The sequence below is a fragment of the Oryctolagus cuniculus genome, unplaced genomic scaffold, assembly GCF_964237555.1.
Source record: "Oryctolagus cuniculus unplaced genomic scaffold, mOryCun1.1 SCAFFOLD_54, whole genome shotgun sequence".
NCBI classification, from domain to species: Eukaryota; Metazoa; Chordata; class Mammalia; order Lagomorpha; family Leporidae; genus Oryctolagus; species Oryctolagus cuniculus.
Genome location: NW_027208332.1, coordinates 409,479 through 425,736, shown reverse-complemented (window position 1 = coordinate 425,736; position 16,258 = coordinate 409,479). Strand labels below are relative to the sequence as shown.

The following is a 16,258-nucleotide window of genomic DNA, read 5'->3' as shown; positions in this document are numbered from 1 at the left end:
TGTATGACTTCAAAAAGCATATCATGAGGCTGGTGCTGTGGCACAGCAGGTTAATTCCCTGGCCTGAAGTGCCCACATCTCATATTGGCACAGGTTCAAGACTCAGCTGCTCCACTTCTGATCCGGCTCTCTGCTATGGCCTGGGAAAGCAGTAGAAGATGGCTCAAGTCCTTGGGTCCCTGCACCCATGTGGGAGACTTGGAAGAAGCTCCTGGGTCCTGGCTTTGGTTGGTGAAGCTCTGGCCATTACAGCCATTTTCAGAGTGAGCCATCAGATGGAAGATCTCTCTCTCTCTCTCTCTCTCTCTCTCTGAGTAAATTTGACTTTCACATAAATAAATACATCTTTTAAAAAAACCAAAAGATATCATAAACATTTTACCCCTTTCAGTAATTTCATCTTCAACAATATGCAGTATACATGCACCTACAGAAAATTACTGTGAACATTTATCCTGCCTTCTGAGATAGTAAAATTATATTAAATTAGATTTCATATGATAATAAGCTTCTTAAAATATAAACTAAAAGAACACAATGACCATATATAAGCCGAAATGTGAAGAACCACCTTAAGGTCTCCAGATAATTTATTTTTATGAATCCCAGGACTTTTTTTTTTTTTTTTTTTTTTTGTATCAGCAGCTTTTCTAAGGTCTAATTGATAGGCAAATATTGTGTTTATAGGAGCTTTTTTCTAAGTTTTTTTAAAAAAAATTATTTGAAAATATTGTATATAGAGGAGAGACCCAGAGAGATCTTTCTTCTGCTTGTTCACATCACAGATGGCTGCATTGAGCAGGGCCAGGAAAGAATGAGGCCAGGAACCAAGATCTTCATCTGGATCTCCCACATTGGTAGCATTTGCCCAAGTATTTGGATCATCTTCTATTGCTTTTCTTAGGCCATCAGCAGGAAGCTGGATCAAAAGCAGAACAGCCAGAACATGAACCAGTGCTCATATGGGATGCTTGTATTGCAGACGGCAGGATTACTTGCTATGTGACAATGCTGGCCCTGTTTTATGGGAACTTCCAAATGAAATTTTGAAGTTGTATGCATTGTAGTTTGCATGTAATTCAACTTTCTGCCATACTTACTGATACATATCAGCATTTGATGTAGGACAAACCAGAAAACACAATGGCTTAACAAATAGCCATTTGATTTGCAGTTCTGACTCTGTTATGGGCTGTACTCAGCTGGGCAGTTTCTATGATCAGTCCAGGAGCAGAAATGAGAGTTTAGCCATTTGGGGAACTGATTGAGGCTTCACTTAAGTGTCTGGGGTTTGTGGTGAATCTTGGCTACATATTATCTCTTTTTTTTCTTTTTTTACAGGTAGAGTTAGTGAGAGAGAGAGACAGAGAGAAATGTCTTCCTTCCACTGGTTCACCCCCAAAATGGCTGCTATGGCCAGCCTGCTGTGCTGATCCAAAGCTAGGAGACAGGCACTTCCTCCTGGTCTCCCATGTGGGTGCAGGGCCCAAGAACTTGGGCCATCCTCCACTGCCTTCCCAGGCCACAGTCAAGAGCTGGACTGGAATAGGAACAACTGGGTCAGAACTGGCACCCCAACTGGGACTGTCACCCGGAGTACCAGTGCCGCGGGTGGAGGATTAGCCTAGTTAGCCATGGCACCACCCTACTACTATCTCTTCAACAGGCAGGCCCCAGGGTTTTTCAGAAGATAACTGTCAGAAAAAGAAAATCTGAGAAGGCAAATACTTTACCAATTGTCTATTTCTGGGGCTGGTTCTGTGACATAGCAGGTAAAGACACCACCTGCAGTGCCAGCATCTCATATGGGTGTCAGTTCATGACTCGGCTGCTCCACTTCTGATCCAGCTCTTTGCTACAGCCTGGGAAAACAGTAGAAGATGGCCCAAGTCCTTTGGCCCCTGCTCCCTTGTGGGAGACCTGAAAGAAGCTCCTGGTTCATATCTTTGGATCTACACAGCTCCAGCCATTGCAGCCATCTGGGGAGTGAACCTGCAGTTTGAAGACCTCTGTTTCTCCCTCCTTCTCTCTCTCTCTCTCTCTCTTCTCTGCCTCTCCTTCTCTCTTTGTGTAACTCTTTCATATAAATAAATATTTTAACAAATTGTCTATTTCTATCACATTTACTGGTATCTCATGGGGTAAATCAATTGAAATGGTGAAGTTCAGGGTCTTTTTAAAAAAGATTTATTTATTTATTTGAAAGAGTTACACACAGAGGGAGAGGCAGAGAGAGAGAAAGAGCTCTTCCATCTTCTGGTTCACTCCCCAGTTGGCTGCAATGGCCAGAGTTGTGCCAATCCAAAGCCAGGATCCAGGAGCTTCTTCTGGGTCTTCCACATGGGTGCAGGGGCCCAAGGACTTGGGCCATCTTCTACTGCTTTCCCAGGCCATAGCATATAGCTGGACCAGAAGTGGGGCAGCTGGGAATCAAACCAGTGCCTATGTGGGATGCCAATCTGCAGGTGGCAGTTTTACCCGCTAGGCCACAGTGCCAGCCCCAATCCAGGGTTTTGTGAAGGGATGAATACAGGGAAAGGTGCTACTTGGAATCATTACTGGTAAAGTGCACTGCATTAAATATACATTATGTGTATTTGTTAACTTTCTTTAGTATAAACTTTAATAACAACATAATGTTTATCTTTGATAACCTTATTCATTTGAACACTCAACCTTTCTTTTTACTTTTACATTATTATTTTACAAAATTTGTAGATAATGCTTTCATTAAACCAATGATAACTTCTGTTTAATCTCTGCTACTTAATATAGGTGGGTGCATTTTCCTATGTATTTCTATTTTTACAGGATTATTCCTCCACAGTGAAGCTGATGTTTATTATTCTTTATTCATCTATTATATCCTTTTTTTCCCACTGTTCAGTGCAGAAGGAAACCAGAGGTTTTTTTTTTTTTATTTAAGATTTCATTTATTTATTGAATGGGTTGCAGAGAGAGAAAGTCTTCTATCTGCTGGCTCACCCTCCAAATTACTGAGAGGCTGGAGCTCAGCCGATCCAAAGCCAAGACCCAAGAGCTTCTGGGTCTCCCATGCAGGTGCAGTGGCCCAAGGACTTGGACCATGTTCCACTGCTTTCTCAGGACATAGCACAAAGCTAGGTTGTATGTTGAGCAGGCAGGACTTGAACCAGAACCCATATGGAATGCTGGCACTGCAGGCAGCAGCTTTACCCCTTATGCCACAGTGTTGGCCTCCAGAGTTTTCTTTGAACTCCTTCCATTCACTTCCTCTCCCACATATGATTCTGGGTCCTCCACATGTTTCTAAGATGAAAGAAAATTAATATATCACCTGTAAGTGTTTTTTTTTTTTAAATTATTCCCCAGCTTGTCAGTACTCATTTTAGGTGTTTAATGCTAGTTTATTTATTTATTTTTTTAAGTATTTTTTATGTATTTGAAAGTCAGAGTTACAGAGAGGCAGAGGGAGAAAGAGAGAGAGTCTTCCATCTGCTGGTTCACTCCGCAGTTTGCCACAATGGCCGGAGTTACACTGATCCAAATCTAGAAGTGAAGAGCTTCTTCTGGGTCTCCCACATGGGTTCAGGGGCCCAAGGACTTGGGCCATCTTCTACTGAAATCCCAGGCCATAGCAGAGAGCTTGATTGGAAGTGAAGCCACTGGGACTTGAACTGGCACCAATATGGGATGCCAGCACTGAAGGCAGTGGCTTTACCTGCTAGCAACAATGCCAGTCCCAGTATACTAGTTAATTAAAATGGAAAATATGGGGCTGGCTCTGTGGCTCAGTGGGTTAATGCCCTTGTCTGAAGCATCGACATCCCATATAGACACCGGTTTGAGCCCTGGCTGCTCCACTTCTGCTCCAGCTCTCTACTATGGCCTGGGAAAGCAGTGGAAGATGGCCCAGGTCCTTGGGCCCCATCACCCATGTGGGAGACCCAGAAGAAGCTCCTGGTTCCTGGCTTCAGATTGGTGCAACTCCAGCCATTGCAGCCAATTGGGGACTGAACCAGCAGATGGACGACCTCTCTCTCTCTGCTGCTCCTCTCTTTGTGTAACTCTTTCAAATAAATAAATAAATCTTTAAAAAATTTTAAAATAGAAAAATAAACATAAAATTTGTTCTCACAGAATATACAGAAATGAATTATGAATTTGGCATGATTATGAAACATTATTGTCATCTATAATAATGCAATTTGGTATCTTCTCTTTCTGTTGCTATAGCAAAATACATATTTGTTACATGAATTGAGTTGAAACTAAGCACAATATGCTACATTTTTGGAGTCATGTCTGAAACAGTGTACACATAGATGATGTACTGAACAGTATTTTAGTGCTACCTATGAAGTAAACACTTAGCATTTTGCAAGAGGAAGAGTTACCTAGTGCTGGAACACAAATCAGTTAAGTTTGTTTTCAAATTATTAGAGTAATGGAGTTCTTAATACCTTTGAGAAGCTGAATGGGATTCTGGAATAGGATAAGGAATGTGTGAAGAAAAGAATCTACTGGAGGTTCATTTATTTTTTTAAGATCACAATGTAATACTTTATCCATTTTAGTATTTTTTTTGTTCTAGTACCATTGGTTGAACTCTGTAATTAACACACAATTATTCTTAGGTGTTTAAATTTTAACTGAAAAGTGATCCCTGTTAGGAATTTGGAAAACATTATGCTGAGTGAAATAAGCCAATCCCAAAGGGACAAATACCACTTGTTCTCCTTGATAGGTGACAACTAACTGAGCACCAAAAAGGAAACCTGTTAAAGTGAAATGAACACTATGAGAAACGGTGACTTGATCAGCCCTCACCCTGACTGTTGATGAGCAACTTAATATGTTATCCCTCTTAGTATTTTTTTTGTTTGTTCTACTTAATACTTTTGGTTGAATACTGTAATCAATACATAATTCTTCTTAAGTGCTGAAACTTAACTGAAAAGTGATCACTGTTAAATATAAGAGTGGGAATAAGAGAGGGAAGAGATGTGCAATTCGGGACATGCTCAAGCTGACTTACCTCAAAAGGTAGAGTTAGAAACATACCAGGGGATTCCAATTCAATCCCATCAAGGTGGCATGTACCAATGCCATCTCACTAGTCCCAGTGATCAATTTCTGTTCACAATTGATCATAATGATAGGACTAAGAATCAAGGGGATCACATAAACAAGAATAGTGTTTGCAAATACTAGCTGATAGAATCAAAAAGGGAGAGAACGATCCAACATGGGAAGTGAGATACACAGCAGACCCATAGAATGGCAGATGTCCTAAACAGCACTCTGGCCTCAGAATCAGCCCTTAAGGCATTTGGATGTGGCTGAAAAGCCCATGAGAGTATTTCAGGCATGGAAAGCCAAGACACTCTGGGGGAAAAAAAAAAAAAAAAAAACTAAATGAAAGATCTCCGCGAGTGAGATCCAGTGGAAAGAATGGGTCATCAAAGAAGGAAGTACCTTTCTCTGAAGGGAGGAGAGAACTTCCACTATGACCACGGCCTTGTCTAAAAATTATCAGAGTCGGTGAACTCAGGGGGCTTCCATAGCCTTGGCAGCTCATGACAAGAGCCTAAGGTGATTACTGAGGCCATAAACAAGAGTGTCAATTTGTTAAGTCAACAACAGGAGTCACTGTGCACTTACTCCTCATGTAGGATCTTTGTCCTTAGTGTGCTGTACATTGAGATTTAATGCTATAACTAGTACTCAAACAGTATTTTTCACTTTATGTTTCTGTGTGGGAGCAAACTGTTGAAATCTTTACTTAATGTATGCTAAACTGATCTTCTGTATATAAAGAGAATTGAAAATGAATCTTGATGTGAATGGAAGGGGAGAGGGAGTGGGAAAGGGGAGGGTTGCGGGTGGGAGTGACATTATGGGGGGGACATTAGTATGGGAGTTCCTTACAAAAATAAACGTATGTTCCAGTATTTCCAAAAAAAAAGATTATTTATTTGCAAGGTGGACTTGCAGAGATTGGGAGAGACAGGGAGACAAAAGGATATATCTTCTATCTACTTTTTATTCCCCAAATGCCCACAATGCCCGGGACTGGGCCAGGCCAAAGCCAGGAGCCTGGGACTCCATGGGTCTCCCACATTGGTGGAAGGGTCCAAATACTCAGGCCATTTTCACTGCTCTTTCAAATGATTAGCAGGGAACTAGATTGGAAGTGGAGCAGCAAGGAGTCAAGTCCTCTGTTTATATGGGATGCCAGCATTGATGGTGGAGGCTTAGCCTGCTGGATTACAGTTCTGGTGACTATTGCTTGTTCTGAAACAAATCTCTAAGCATTTTTGTCATTGAGTCACAAATGCAGATTGTACTGCAGACATTCCCAGGTTCTCTTTTTGGGCAAATAATTCCATTGCTTTCACTTTAATTATGTATAATGTTATTTCAATTGTTTATCAGTAGAATAATCATAGACAAGGGCAAAAGCTAATTTGTATTCTTTGTCTTACTTGTATTTTCTCTCTTACTTAAAAATATTTATTAGCTTGATAGAGAAAGAAGTTGATGGACTGAGAGATAGAGAGCTTTCACACATTAATTCACTTCCTAGATAACCATACCAAACAGAGGTGGGGCAGGACTGAAGCCAGGATTGAGGAATGGAATCTAGCCCTCCTTCATTGGTGACATCACCATTGCTTCCCCAGGTTTGCATTATCTGGGAGCTAGAAACTACAGCTGGCATTGGAAATCATAGACACTCTGAGGTGGCATCATAAACAACACTAAGCTAAATGTCTGCCCTGTCTTTTAATATATTTTTTCTCTGACATATTGGAAATGATATGCATGGTGTTTTCCTGGAAATTGTTTTCTGTTCATTCCCATCATAGTTTCACCGATGGTTTCTTGCCTTTTTTTCTCAATGCTTCTACATACTTCTCCTTAACATTGCCCAGTCAAGAGTCAGTATTGCCCCTCTTCTAGCCTGCTGTGCAATTCCCCTTGAATGATATGGCCTTTTTGATTTGAACCTCCTGTTTCCCTCCAGCTTGGGCATTTCTCACAGCCTGTAGATCATTGGTTTGACTCTGTTGAATGCTCTGTGTGGCGTTCTAAACACTCAACAAGTCTAATGTGAAACCATATCCTTCCTTTTTTCCTTCATATCAATACACAACTGTCAGTATTTATTTTGTGACAGAGTTAACATGTTGACTGAAAGTGTATTATTATAGGTGATGACAGCATTTGAAGACCTCGCTGTGTACTTTACATGGGATGAATGGCAGAAAATGAACAATGCTCAGAAAATCCTGTACAGAGATGTGATGCTGGAGACCTACAGCAGCCTGTTCTCGTTGGGTGAGTGACACCCATCACATGCCCAGTGATAACATTTTCTTGCTATTTGACAAATAAGGGAACACTTTATGCTGTTTAATATTGGGCAGGATTAGAATTTGAGTCCATGAATAATCTGACTATCTACCATCTAACAAAAGATTCAAATTGGAACATTTGTTGCATAGCTCCTGAACCAAGCTGTAGTCCTTTAAATAACCCAAGATAGTGATTTTACAAAGTGTTACTTTGTTTCCATTAATAGGGCACTGCATTACCAAACCTGACTTGATCTTCAAGTTGGAGCGGGGAGAAGAGCCATGGATGGTGGACGAATGCTTGAATCAGAGCCTTTCAGGTCAGTCTGCACATAACAGACAGGGAGGCCAAGGCAGAGAGTATGCAGATGTTGACTGGTGTTCTTTCCATGAATTTTTCTCAAGCCTTACTCCTGATGACAGCTGGTTTTGTGCATCAGACACAGGCATTTAGAGATACCAGTATCTTTCTAACTTTTGTTCTTAGTGAAGATGTTCTTTGATTAAAAAAAAAAATCTAGTCATTTTCTGCTGTTACTAAGGCTTTTATCTAGGTTTGATACATTCCCCCAATTCTAACTTGTCCTCCTCTACACTTTCATACCTTTTCCTTCATGCATTTATTAGTTCCTTCAGTTCTTGTTAATTAGGCAACATATAGAAACTTATTTTTTTTTAAGATTAATTTTTCTGTTTTTTTTTTTTTTTTTTTTTTGACAGGCAGAGTGGACAGTGAGAAAGAGAGACAGAGAGAAAGGTCTTCCTTTTGTAGTTGGTTCACCCTCCAATGGCCACCATGGGCATTGTGCTGTGGCTGGCACACCACACTGATCTGAAGCCAGGAGCCAGGTGCTTCTCCTGGTCTCCCATGTGGGTGCAGGGCCCAAGCACTTGGGCCATCCTCCACTGCACTCCCAGGCCACAGCAGAGAGCTGGCCTGGAAGAGGGGCAACCAGGACAAAATCCGGCACCCCGACTGGGACTAGAACCTGGTGTGCCGGTGCTGCAGGCAGAGGATTAGCCTATTGAGCCACCACACCAGCCTGTTTTTTTTTTTTTTAAGATTTATTTATTTATTTGAAAGTCAGAGAGAGAGAAGGGGAGGCAGAGAGAGAAAGAGAGGTCTTCCATCCCCTGGTTCACTTCCCAATTGGCTGTCATGGCTGGAGCTATACTGATCTGAAGCTAGGAGCCAGGAGCTTCTTCCAGGTCCCCCATATGGGTACAGGGGTCCAAGGACTTGGGTCATCTTCTACTGCTTTCCCAGACCATAGCAGAGTGCTGGATCAGAAGCGGATCAGCTAGGACTTAAACTGGTGCCCATAGTGATGTTGGCACTGCAGGTGGTGGCTTTACCTGCTATACAACAGCACCAGCCCCCGGAAACTTATTTCTAACTCATTGCTCAGATTGAGTTCCTACTCATGATTTTGCCCAGGCTCAGGACTGAATCAAGAAATGTGAACTCTCTCTTTCTTAGTCTCTTTTTTTTTCCTCTGTGCCTCTCAAATAAATAAGAAAATTATAGTCTGTTGGAAACCTTTGAGGGGTGAGCTTACAGTTGGCAAACCTCTGTTTCAGTCTGTCTTTATCTCTCATTCTGTCTCTCTGATTCTCAAGTAAGTAAATAAGTAAATGCTAAAAGGTGGTCATGTGGCTGGCACTGTGGTGCAGTGAATTAACACCCTAACCTGAAGCAGCAGCGTCCCATATGGGCACCAGTTCGGGACCCAGTTGCTCCACTTTCAATCCAGCTCTCAGCTATGGCCTGGGAAAGCAGTAGAAGATGGTCCAAGTCCTTGGATCCCTGCACCTGAGGGAGACCCAGAAGCAGCTCCTGGCTCCTGGCTTCAGATCAGCACAGTTCTGGCCGTTGTGGCCAATTGGGGAGTGAACCATTGGATCAAGACCTGACTCTCTCTTTGCCTCTCCTCTCTCTGTGTAACTCTGACTTTCAAATAAATAAATAAATCTTTAAAAATAAAAGATGGTCATGAGTAAGCCTCTGTGCTGTGACATCAGAAATTATGAAGCTAGGAATGACATTGTGGTGCAGTGTGTTAAAGCTCTAGCCTGCAACACTAGCATTGCATATTGGTGCCAGTTCAAGTCCCAGCTAATCCTCTTCTAATCCAGCTCTCTGCTAATGCACCTGAGAAAAGAGCAGAGGTTGGCCCAAGTCTTTGGCCCCCTGTACCCATGTGGGAGACAAGAAAGACACTCCTGGCTCCTAACTTCATTTTGGCCCAGCATTGGTTGTTGTGCCCATATGGGGAGTGAACCAGCAGATGGAAGGCTTCTCTCTGTCTCTCTCTCTATAATTCTAGCTTTCAAATAAATAAAGTAAATCTTTGAAAAAAAAAAGAAATCATAAACTAAGCATGAACTTATATAAAACATGAAAATAAGTGATCCTAGACTCACCAAGAAAGTAATGAGATTTTGAGACCCAAAGTCAAGTAGCCTCATGGGTTTATGTTGAGTAGCTCAGATTTCTTTAAGGGTGGAGTTTGAAGTATGATTTCTCTCTTATTTTTCAGTATCATTGAAAAATAAGCAAACAAAAAGATAAGAAAAGCATAGGAAATGAAGCTTTCAGTGAAAATAGAAGGCAACTGATCAAAAGCCTCCAGAAATTCAAATTATCACACAGGAATGCTTCTAGAAAGAATTGAGAGGAGGTAACCAGCACTGATGATTTCAGAATGAGCTAGAAAACACTTTTCAAAGAAGATGAGCACATCCTGGTTTGCAGAAACAAATTCTTCAAACTGATTGGGAGTGTTTAACTAAAGTGGTATATTGGGAATTTTCTGTACCTGTTGTACTTCTGAGAAGCTGAAGGTGTTGGGTGTCCTTAGGAATTTGGGGAAGCTGTCATAGAGTAGAGACAAAGTAGTTTTTCATTTGAAAAATCCCACAACTGATGTTTACCTAGGAAGACTGAGCATGAGACAATCATAGATTCAAATTCTACTCCTTAAATGTTGTCCTGCTTAAAGTACAGGCACATTTCACTCTTCTCCACCTGCAAGTAAATGATCAGTAAAACTTTTTCATGTTTATGGTTGAGATATCAGAGAAGCAAAAAGCACAAAATTTTTATAGAAATAAACTGGAGAAAAAGGACAGGGAAAAAATGGTTGGTAGGTAGTGGGTGAATATTTTTATTAAACATTTGCCCATTCTTTAAAATATTTTATAGTTATTTCATCTTTGTGAAAGGCAGAGTGATAGTGAGAGAAGAGAGAGAGAGAAAGAGGTCCTCTATTAGCTCACTTCCCAAATGCCTGCAACACTTAAGTCTAACTAGTCTGAAGCCAAAACTCTAGAATCCCTCTAGTCTTCCCTGGTTTCTCATAGGTTTCCAGGCACATGAACCATTATCTGCTTCCTTCCAGTTTACATAGGCAGAGAGCTGTACTGAAAGCAGAGTAGCCAGGGCTCAAACTGACACTGTTTTGAGATGCAGGCATCCCACACTTCATAGCACAAATGTCATTCTACCATCCTTGACAAATTCCCATAGTAAAAAGGATCATGTTTGAACATTGGGAAACCTCATGGTATATTAATGTATTAAGGAGATTAACCATATAATGGATACAAATAAGTACTTCATACTGATTTTGTGAAAATCTTATGCCACTTGGATTACAAGTAACTTCATTCCCTTTACATGAGTATGCCAGGAGAAACAGTTACATGTGATTCAGTGACATGATTGCTTTTTTCTCATTTCAGCGGTTATGAAAAGGGATGACCTGCGTAGGATCAACCAGGAAAGTCAGGACACAAATCTGAATCAGGATTTTATGAAAAATAACAAGACATCAGCTCTCAAGAGAATTGAATTAAGAAAAACTCTTAGTTTAAATTCAAGCCATATTCCAACACTGATTATTAAAAAGGGAACAAATACAGGATTGAAGCCTGAGGAATGCAGTAAATGTCACACTGTATTTCCCCCCAGTGGCCCTGATCAACTACAGGCTGGAGAAAAATTTGATAACACTAAGATACCTGGAAAATCTCTGCAGTTCTGTGAGCCTCTTAGTCAGCATGACAATATTCATATCATGAAGCAGCCATTTGAACCCACTGGACAAGCAAAAGTCTTCATAAGAAAGATGTTCTGTAAATCTGAGAGGATTCATATGGCAGAAAACTGTAATAAATCAACTGTCACTTTTGGAAAAGCAACTCAAATAGAAAAAGCTATCCATGAAAATTCTAGCCTCAATATGCATCAACAAACTCACACAAGAAAGAAATTTTATAAGTACATTATGTATGTTGAACCTGTCATTCACCAGTCACATCCTGCAATAAACCAGAGACTAAATACAAGGAAAAAAGTTTACACTTGTAAACCTTGTGGCAAATCACTCAGTTTTAATTCACGATCTGAATGTCATGACTGTGGAAAAGTCTTTAGACAAAATTTAGTCCTAAGAAAACATCAGCAACTTCACACAGGGGAGAAACCTCATGAATGTAGTGACTGTAGAAAAGCCTTTACACAAAAGTCATACTTCATAAACCATCAGCGAATTCACACAGGAGAGAAACTTTATAAATGCCTTCATTGTGGAAAGGGCTTTCTGTGGAAGTCAGACCTCATAGTACACCAACAAATTCACACAGGGGAGAAACCTCATAAATGTAATGACTGTGGAAAAGCCTTTAGACACAAGTCAAGCCTCAGCAGACATCAGCAAATTCACACAGGGGAAAAACCTCAGAAATGTAATGACTGTGGAAAAGCCTTTGGACGAAAGTCAGCCCTCCTAATACACCAGCGAATTCACACAGGGGAGAAATCTCATAAATGTAATGACTGTGGAAAAGCCTTTGGAAGAAAGTCGTACCTCATCATACACCAGCGAATTCACACAGGGGAGAGACCTCATAAATGTAATGACTGTGGAAAAGCCTTTGGACGAAAGTCAGCCCTCCTCATGCACCAGCAAATTCACACAGGGGAGAAACCTCATAAATGTAATGACTGTGGAAAAGCCTTTGGACACAAGTCAAACCTCAGGAAACATCAGCTAATTCACACAGGGGAGAAACCTCATAAATGTAATGACTGTGGAAAAGCCTTTGGAAGAAAGTCAAACCTCATCATGCACCAGCAAATTCACACAGGGGAGAAACCTCATAAATGTAATGACTGTGGAAAAGCCTTTGGAATAAAGTCACACCTCATCATACACCAACAAATTCACACAGGGGAGAAACCTCATAAATGTAATGACTGTGGAAAAGCCTTTAGACACAAGTCAGGCCTCAGCAAACATCAGCAAATTCACACAGGGGAAAAACCTCATAAATGTAATGACTGTGGAAAAGCCTTTGGAAGAAAGTCGTACCTCATCATACACCAGCGAATTCACACAGGGGAGAAACCTCATAAATGTAAAGACTGTGGAAAAGCCTTTGGAAGAAAGTCAAACCTCATCATACACCAACAAATTCACACAGGGGAGAAACCTCATAAATGTAATGACTGTGGAAAAGCCTTTAGACACAAGTCAGCCCTCCTCATGCACCAGCAAATTCACACAGGGGAAAAACCTCATAAATGTAATGACTGTGGAAAAGCCTTTGGAAGAAAGTCAAACCTCATCATGCACCAGCAAATTCACACAGGGGAGAAACCTCATAAATGTAATGACTGTGGAAAAGCCTTTGGAAACAAGCCAGGCCTCAGCAGACATCAGCGAATTCACACAGGGGAAAAACCTCAGAAATGTAATGACTGTGGAAAAGCCTTTAGACACAAGTCAGCCCTCCTCATACACCAGCGAATTCACACAGGGGAGAAACCTCATAAATGTAATGACTGTGGAAAAGCCTTTGGAAGAAAGTCAAACCTCATCATACACCAACAAATTCACACAGGGGAGAAATCTCATAAATGTAATGACTGTGGAAAAGCCTTTAGACACAAGTCAGCCCTCCTCATGCACCAGCAAATTCACACAGGGGAAAAACCTCATAAATGTAATGACTGTGGAAAAGCCTTTGGAAGAAAGTCGTACCTCATCATGCACCAGCAAATTCACACAGGGGAGAAACCTCATAAATGTAATGACTGTGGAAAAGCCTTTGGAAACAAGCCAGGCCTCAGCAGACATCAGCGAATTCACACAGGGGAAAAACCTCAGAAATGTAATGACTGTGGAAAAGCCTTTGGACAAAAGGAAAACCTACTCATACATTGGCAAATTCACACAGGGGAGAAACCTCATAAATGTAATGACTGTGGAAAAGCCTTTGGACAAAAGTCAGCCCTCATCATACACCAGCGAATTCACACAGGGGAGAAACCTCATAAATGTAATGACTGTGGAAAAGCCTTTGGATACAAGTCAAACCTCACCATACATCAGCAAATTTACACAGGGGAGAAACCTCATAAATGTAATGACTGTGGAAAAGCCTTTGGACAAAAGGCAAGCCTACTCATACATCGGCAAATTCACACAGGAGAGAAACCTCATTAATGTAATGACTGTAGAAAAGCCTTTGGAAGAAAGTTACACCTCATCATACACCAGCGAATTCACACAGGGGAGAAACCTCATAAATGTAATGACTGTGGAAAAGCCTTTGGAAACAAGCCAGGCCTCGGGAGACATCAGCGAATTCACACAGGGCAGAAACCTAATAAATGTAATGACTGTGGAAAAGCCTTTGGACAAATTACTAACCTCATATCACAGCAGAGAATTCACACAGGGTAGAGAACTCATGATTGTGATAACTGTGGAAAGCATTTAGCCATAAGTCAACCTTCTTCATGAATCAGAATTCACACAGGGCAGAAACCTTATGAATGTAATGACTGGAAAAGCCTTTGGACAAAAGTCAAACCTCATAATGCACCAGAGAATGAACACAGTATTGAAACCTCATGAGTGTAATGACTATGGAAAAACTTAAGTTCCAACTCCAAATGCATCAGAGGATTCACACAGGAAAATAATCTTATAAATGTAATGACTGTGGAAAGGCCTTTTTCTATAAGTTATACTCACATCAAAACAATTCACACAGGGCAGAAGCCTTATGAATCTAATGGGTGTGGAAAAGCCTTTTTAAATCATATGTTATAAATCATAGCTCATATCACACCAGAGAATTCACACTGGGGAGAAACTTCATGAATGCAATGACTGTGGAAGAGCCCTTGGCAATAAGTCACATCTCAGAATGCATCAGAAAATTCACATGAAGAGAAACCTTTTGGACATAATGACTTGGAAAGCTTTTTCTCATAATTCAGCCCTCATTGCACATCATCTAATTCATATGGGGGAAAACACTTTGGATATAATGCATATGGAAAAGCCTTTATCCATAAGTAGCACCTCATAAAACATCAGAATTCACATGGGGGAGAAAGCTTATGAATGGAATTTAATGAATGTGAAAAAATTTTTCTGCCATCAATCAATTCACATGAAGAGACTCCGAAATGAGAAAACATACATGCATAGAAAAGTCATGTACCATACATCACCTCTCAATGGTTACCTGACAACTCACAGAAAGAAAAAAATCCTATGACTGTATTGTAATGTGAAATACCAGCATTATTAGGCAAACTTCCACAAAACAAAGCAAGATTACAGAGAGAAGTCCCTGAAATATAATTTGTTTGGAAGAATTCTTTGGTAGAATCACACCTTAGTGAGTATTGGGCAGTTTTCATGATGAGTTGTGACAGAGAGTGGTTAACCATTCTTCAGAAATTTTTCTCTTATTCAACCTGAACTTTTGGTTTCTCACTATTGTGAGTGGGATCAAGTATATGAACTGAACTGTGCTCTCTTGTGTAAATTTTGTTAATAAATATTTAAAAGTTGAGTAACAGTTATTTCAACAGTTATTTGGAATACCATCTTCATCAATTACAAAGTTATTTGTTTTATAGCTCCTTTTTTGGCCATCCAGGATTCTTTCCCCACATTATTGTAGTGCAAACCAGTGATGTGACCATAGGCATATCAAGTGACACATGTTCCAGCCATCATAGTGTACCCCGGCCCTGGATAGTAAGTGTTGTGTGCAACACAAGGGAATGAGTTTGTGGCAACCTATATACCCATGAGAAATTTCAACTAATCTGTGTGCACATCCGGATTAGACTCCACTACCCAAGGTCTATTTGAATATGCAAGTAGATGTTGTCGCACACATTACCCTCATTCTTTAAAGGGACAACCTCAGACCCTATAAGTTGCAACACTCATCTGAATTTTTCTGTATTACTGAGTGCATAATTCCTTTTTCATTCATGATGCCACTTTTCTATGCTTTTTCATTCTGTTCCTAATTGCCTTGAGACAAGAACATGGAATGAAGTCTATCCATGTGGTACCCATTGCAATAGAGAAGCAGGAGCATAGGTGTAGTATTTTTTTTTTAAAGATTTATTTATTTGAAAGTCAGAGTTACACAGAAAGAGCAGAAACAGAGAGAATTTTCCATCCAATGGTTCACTACCCAATTGGCCACAATAGCCAGGACTGTGCTGATCCAAAACCAGGAGCTTCCTCAAGATCTCCCATGTAGGTGCAGGGATCCAAGCACTTGGGCCTTCTACTATTTCTCAGGCCATAGCAGAGAGCTAGATTGGAAGTGGAGCAGCTGGGTCTCGAACCAGCACCCATATGGGATGCCAGCACTTCAGGTCAGGGCATTAACCTGATGTGACACAGTGCTGGCCCCTGTAGTACACTTTTGTATTAATTTAACATATTTTTATAACCTTTTTGTTGCATTATTCCCTGCTCCTGCAGGTGGCCCTGATTTTTATTGAAAATGTGTGTTTTTATTCCTTCCGATTTACAAAGTCCTTTCTGGATTAATATAAATCTGATTTACATTCAGTTAGTTCCTCAGGA

At 40.6% G+C, this 16,258-nt stretch overlaps 1 protein-coding gene across 1 annotated transcript in view; it reads left to right on the top strand.

Moving 5' to 3' along the window:
* The window catches only part of LOC127486179 (zinc finger protein 585A-like), a 47,473-nt gene extending 32,251 nt beyond the window's left edge, over positions 1–15,222 (top strand). The window contains exons 2-4 of the mRNA XM_070067819.1: positions 7,197–7,323; positions 7,568–7,660; positions 11,085–15,222. Coding sequence (XP_069923920.1) covers positions 7,200–7,323; positions 7,568–7,660; positions 11,085–13,852 — 2,985 coding nt within the window. The 5' untranslated portion in view covers positions 7,197–7,199 and the 3' untranslated portion in view covers positions 13,853–15,222. The remainder of the gene's footprint in view (positions 1–7,196; positions 7,324–7,567; positions 7,661–11,084) is intronic.
* Positions 15,223–16,258: the final 1,036 nt, after the last annotated feature.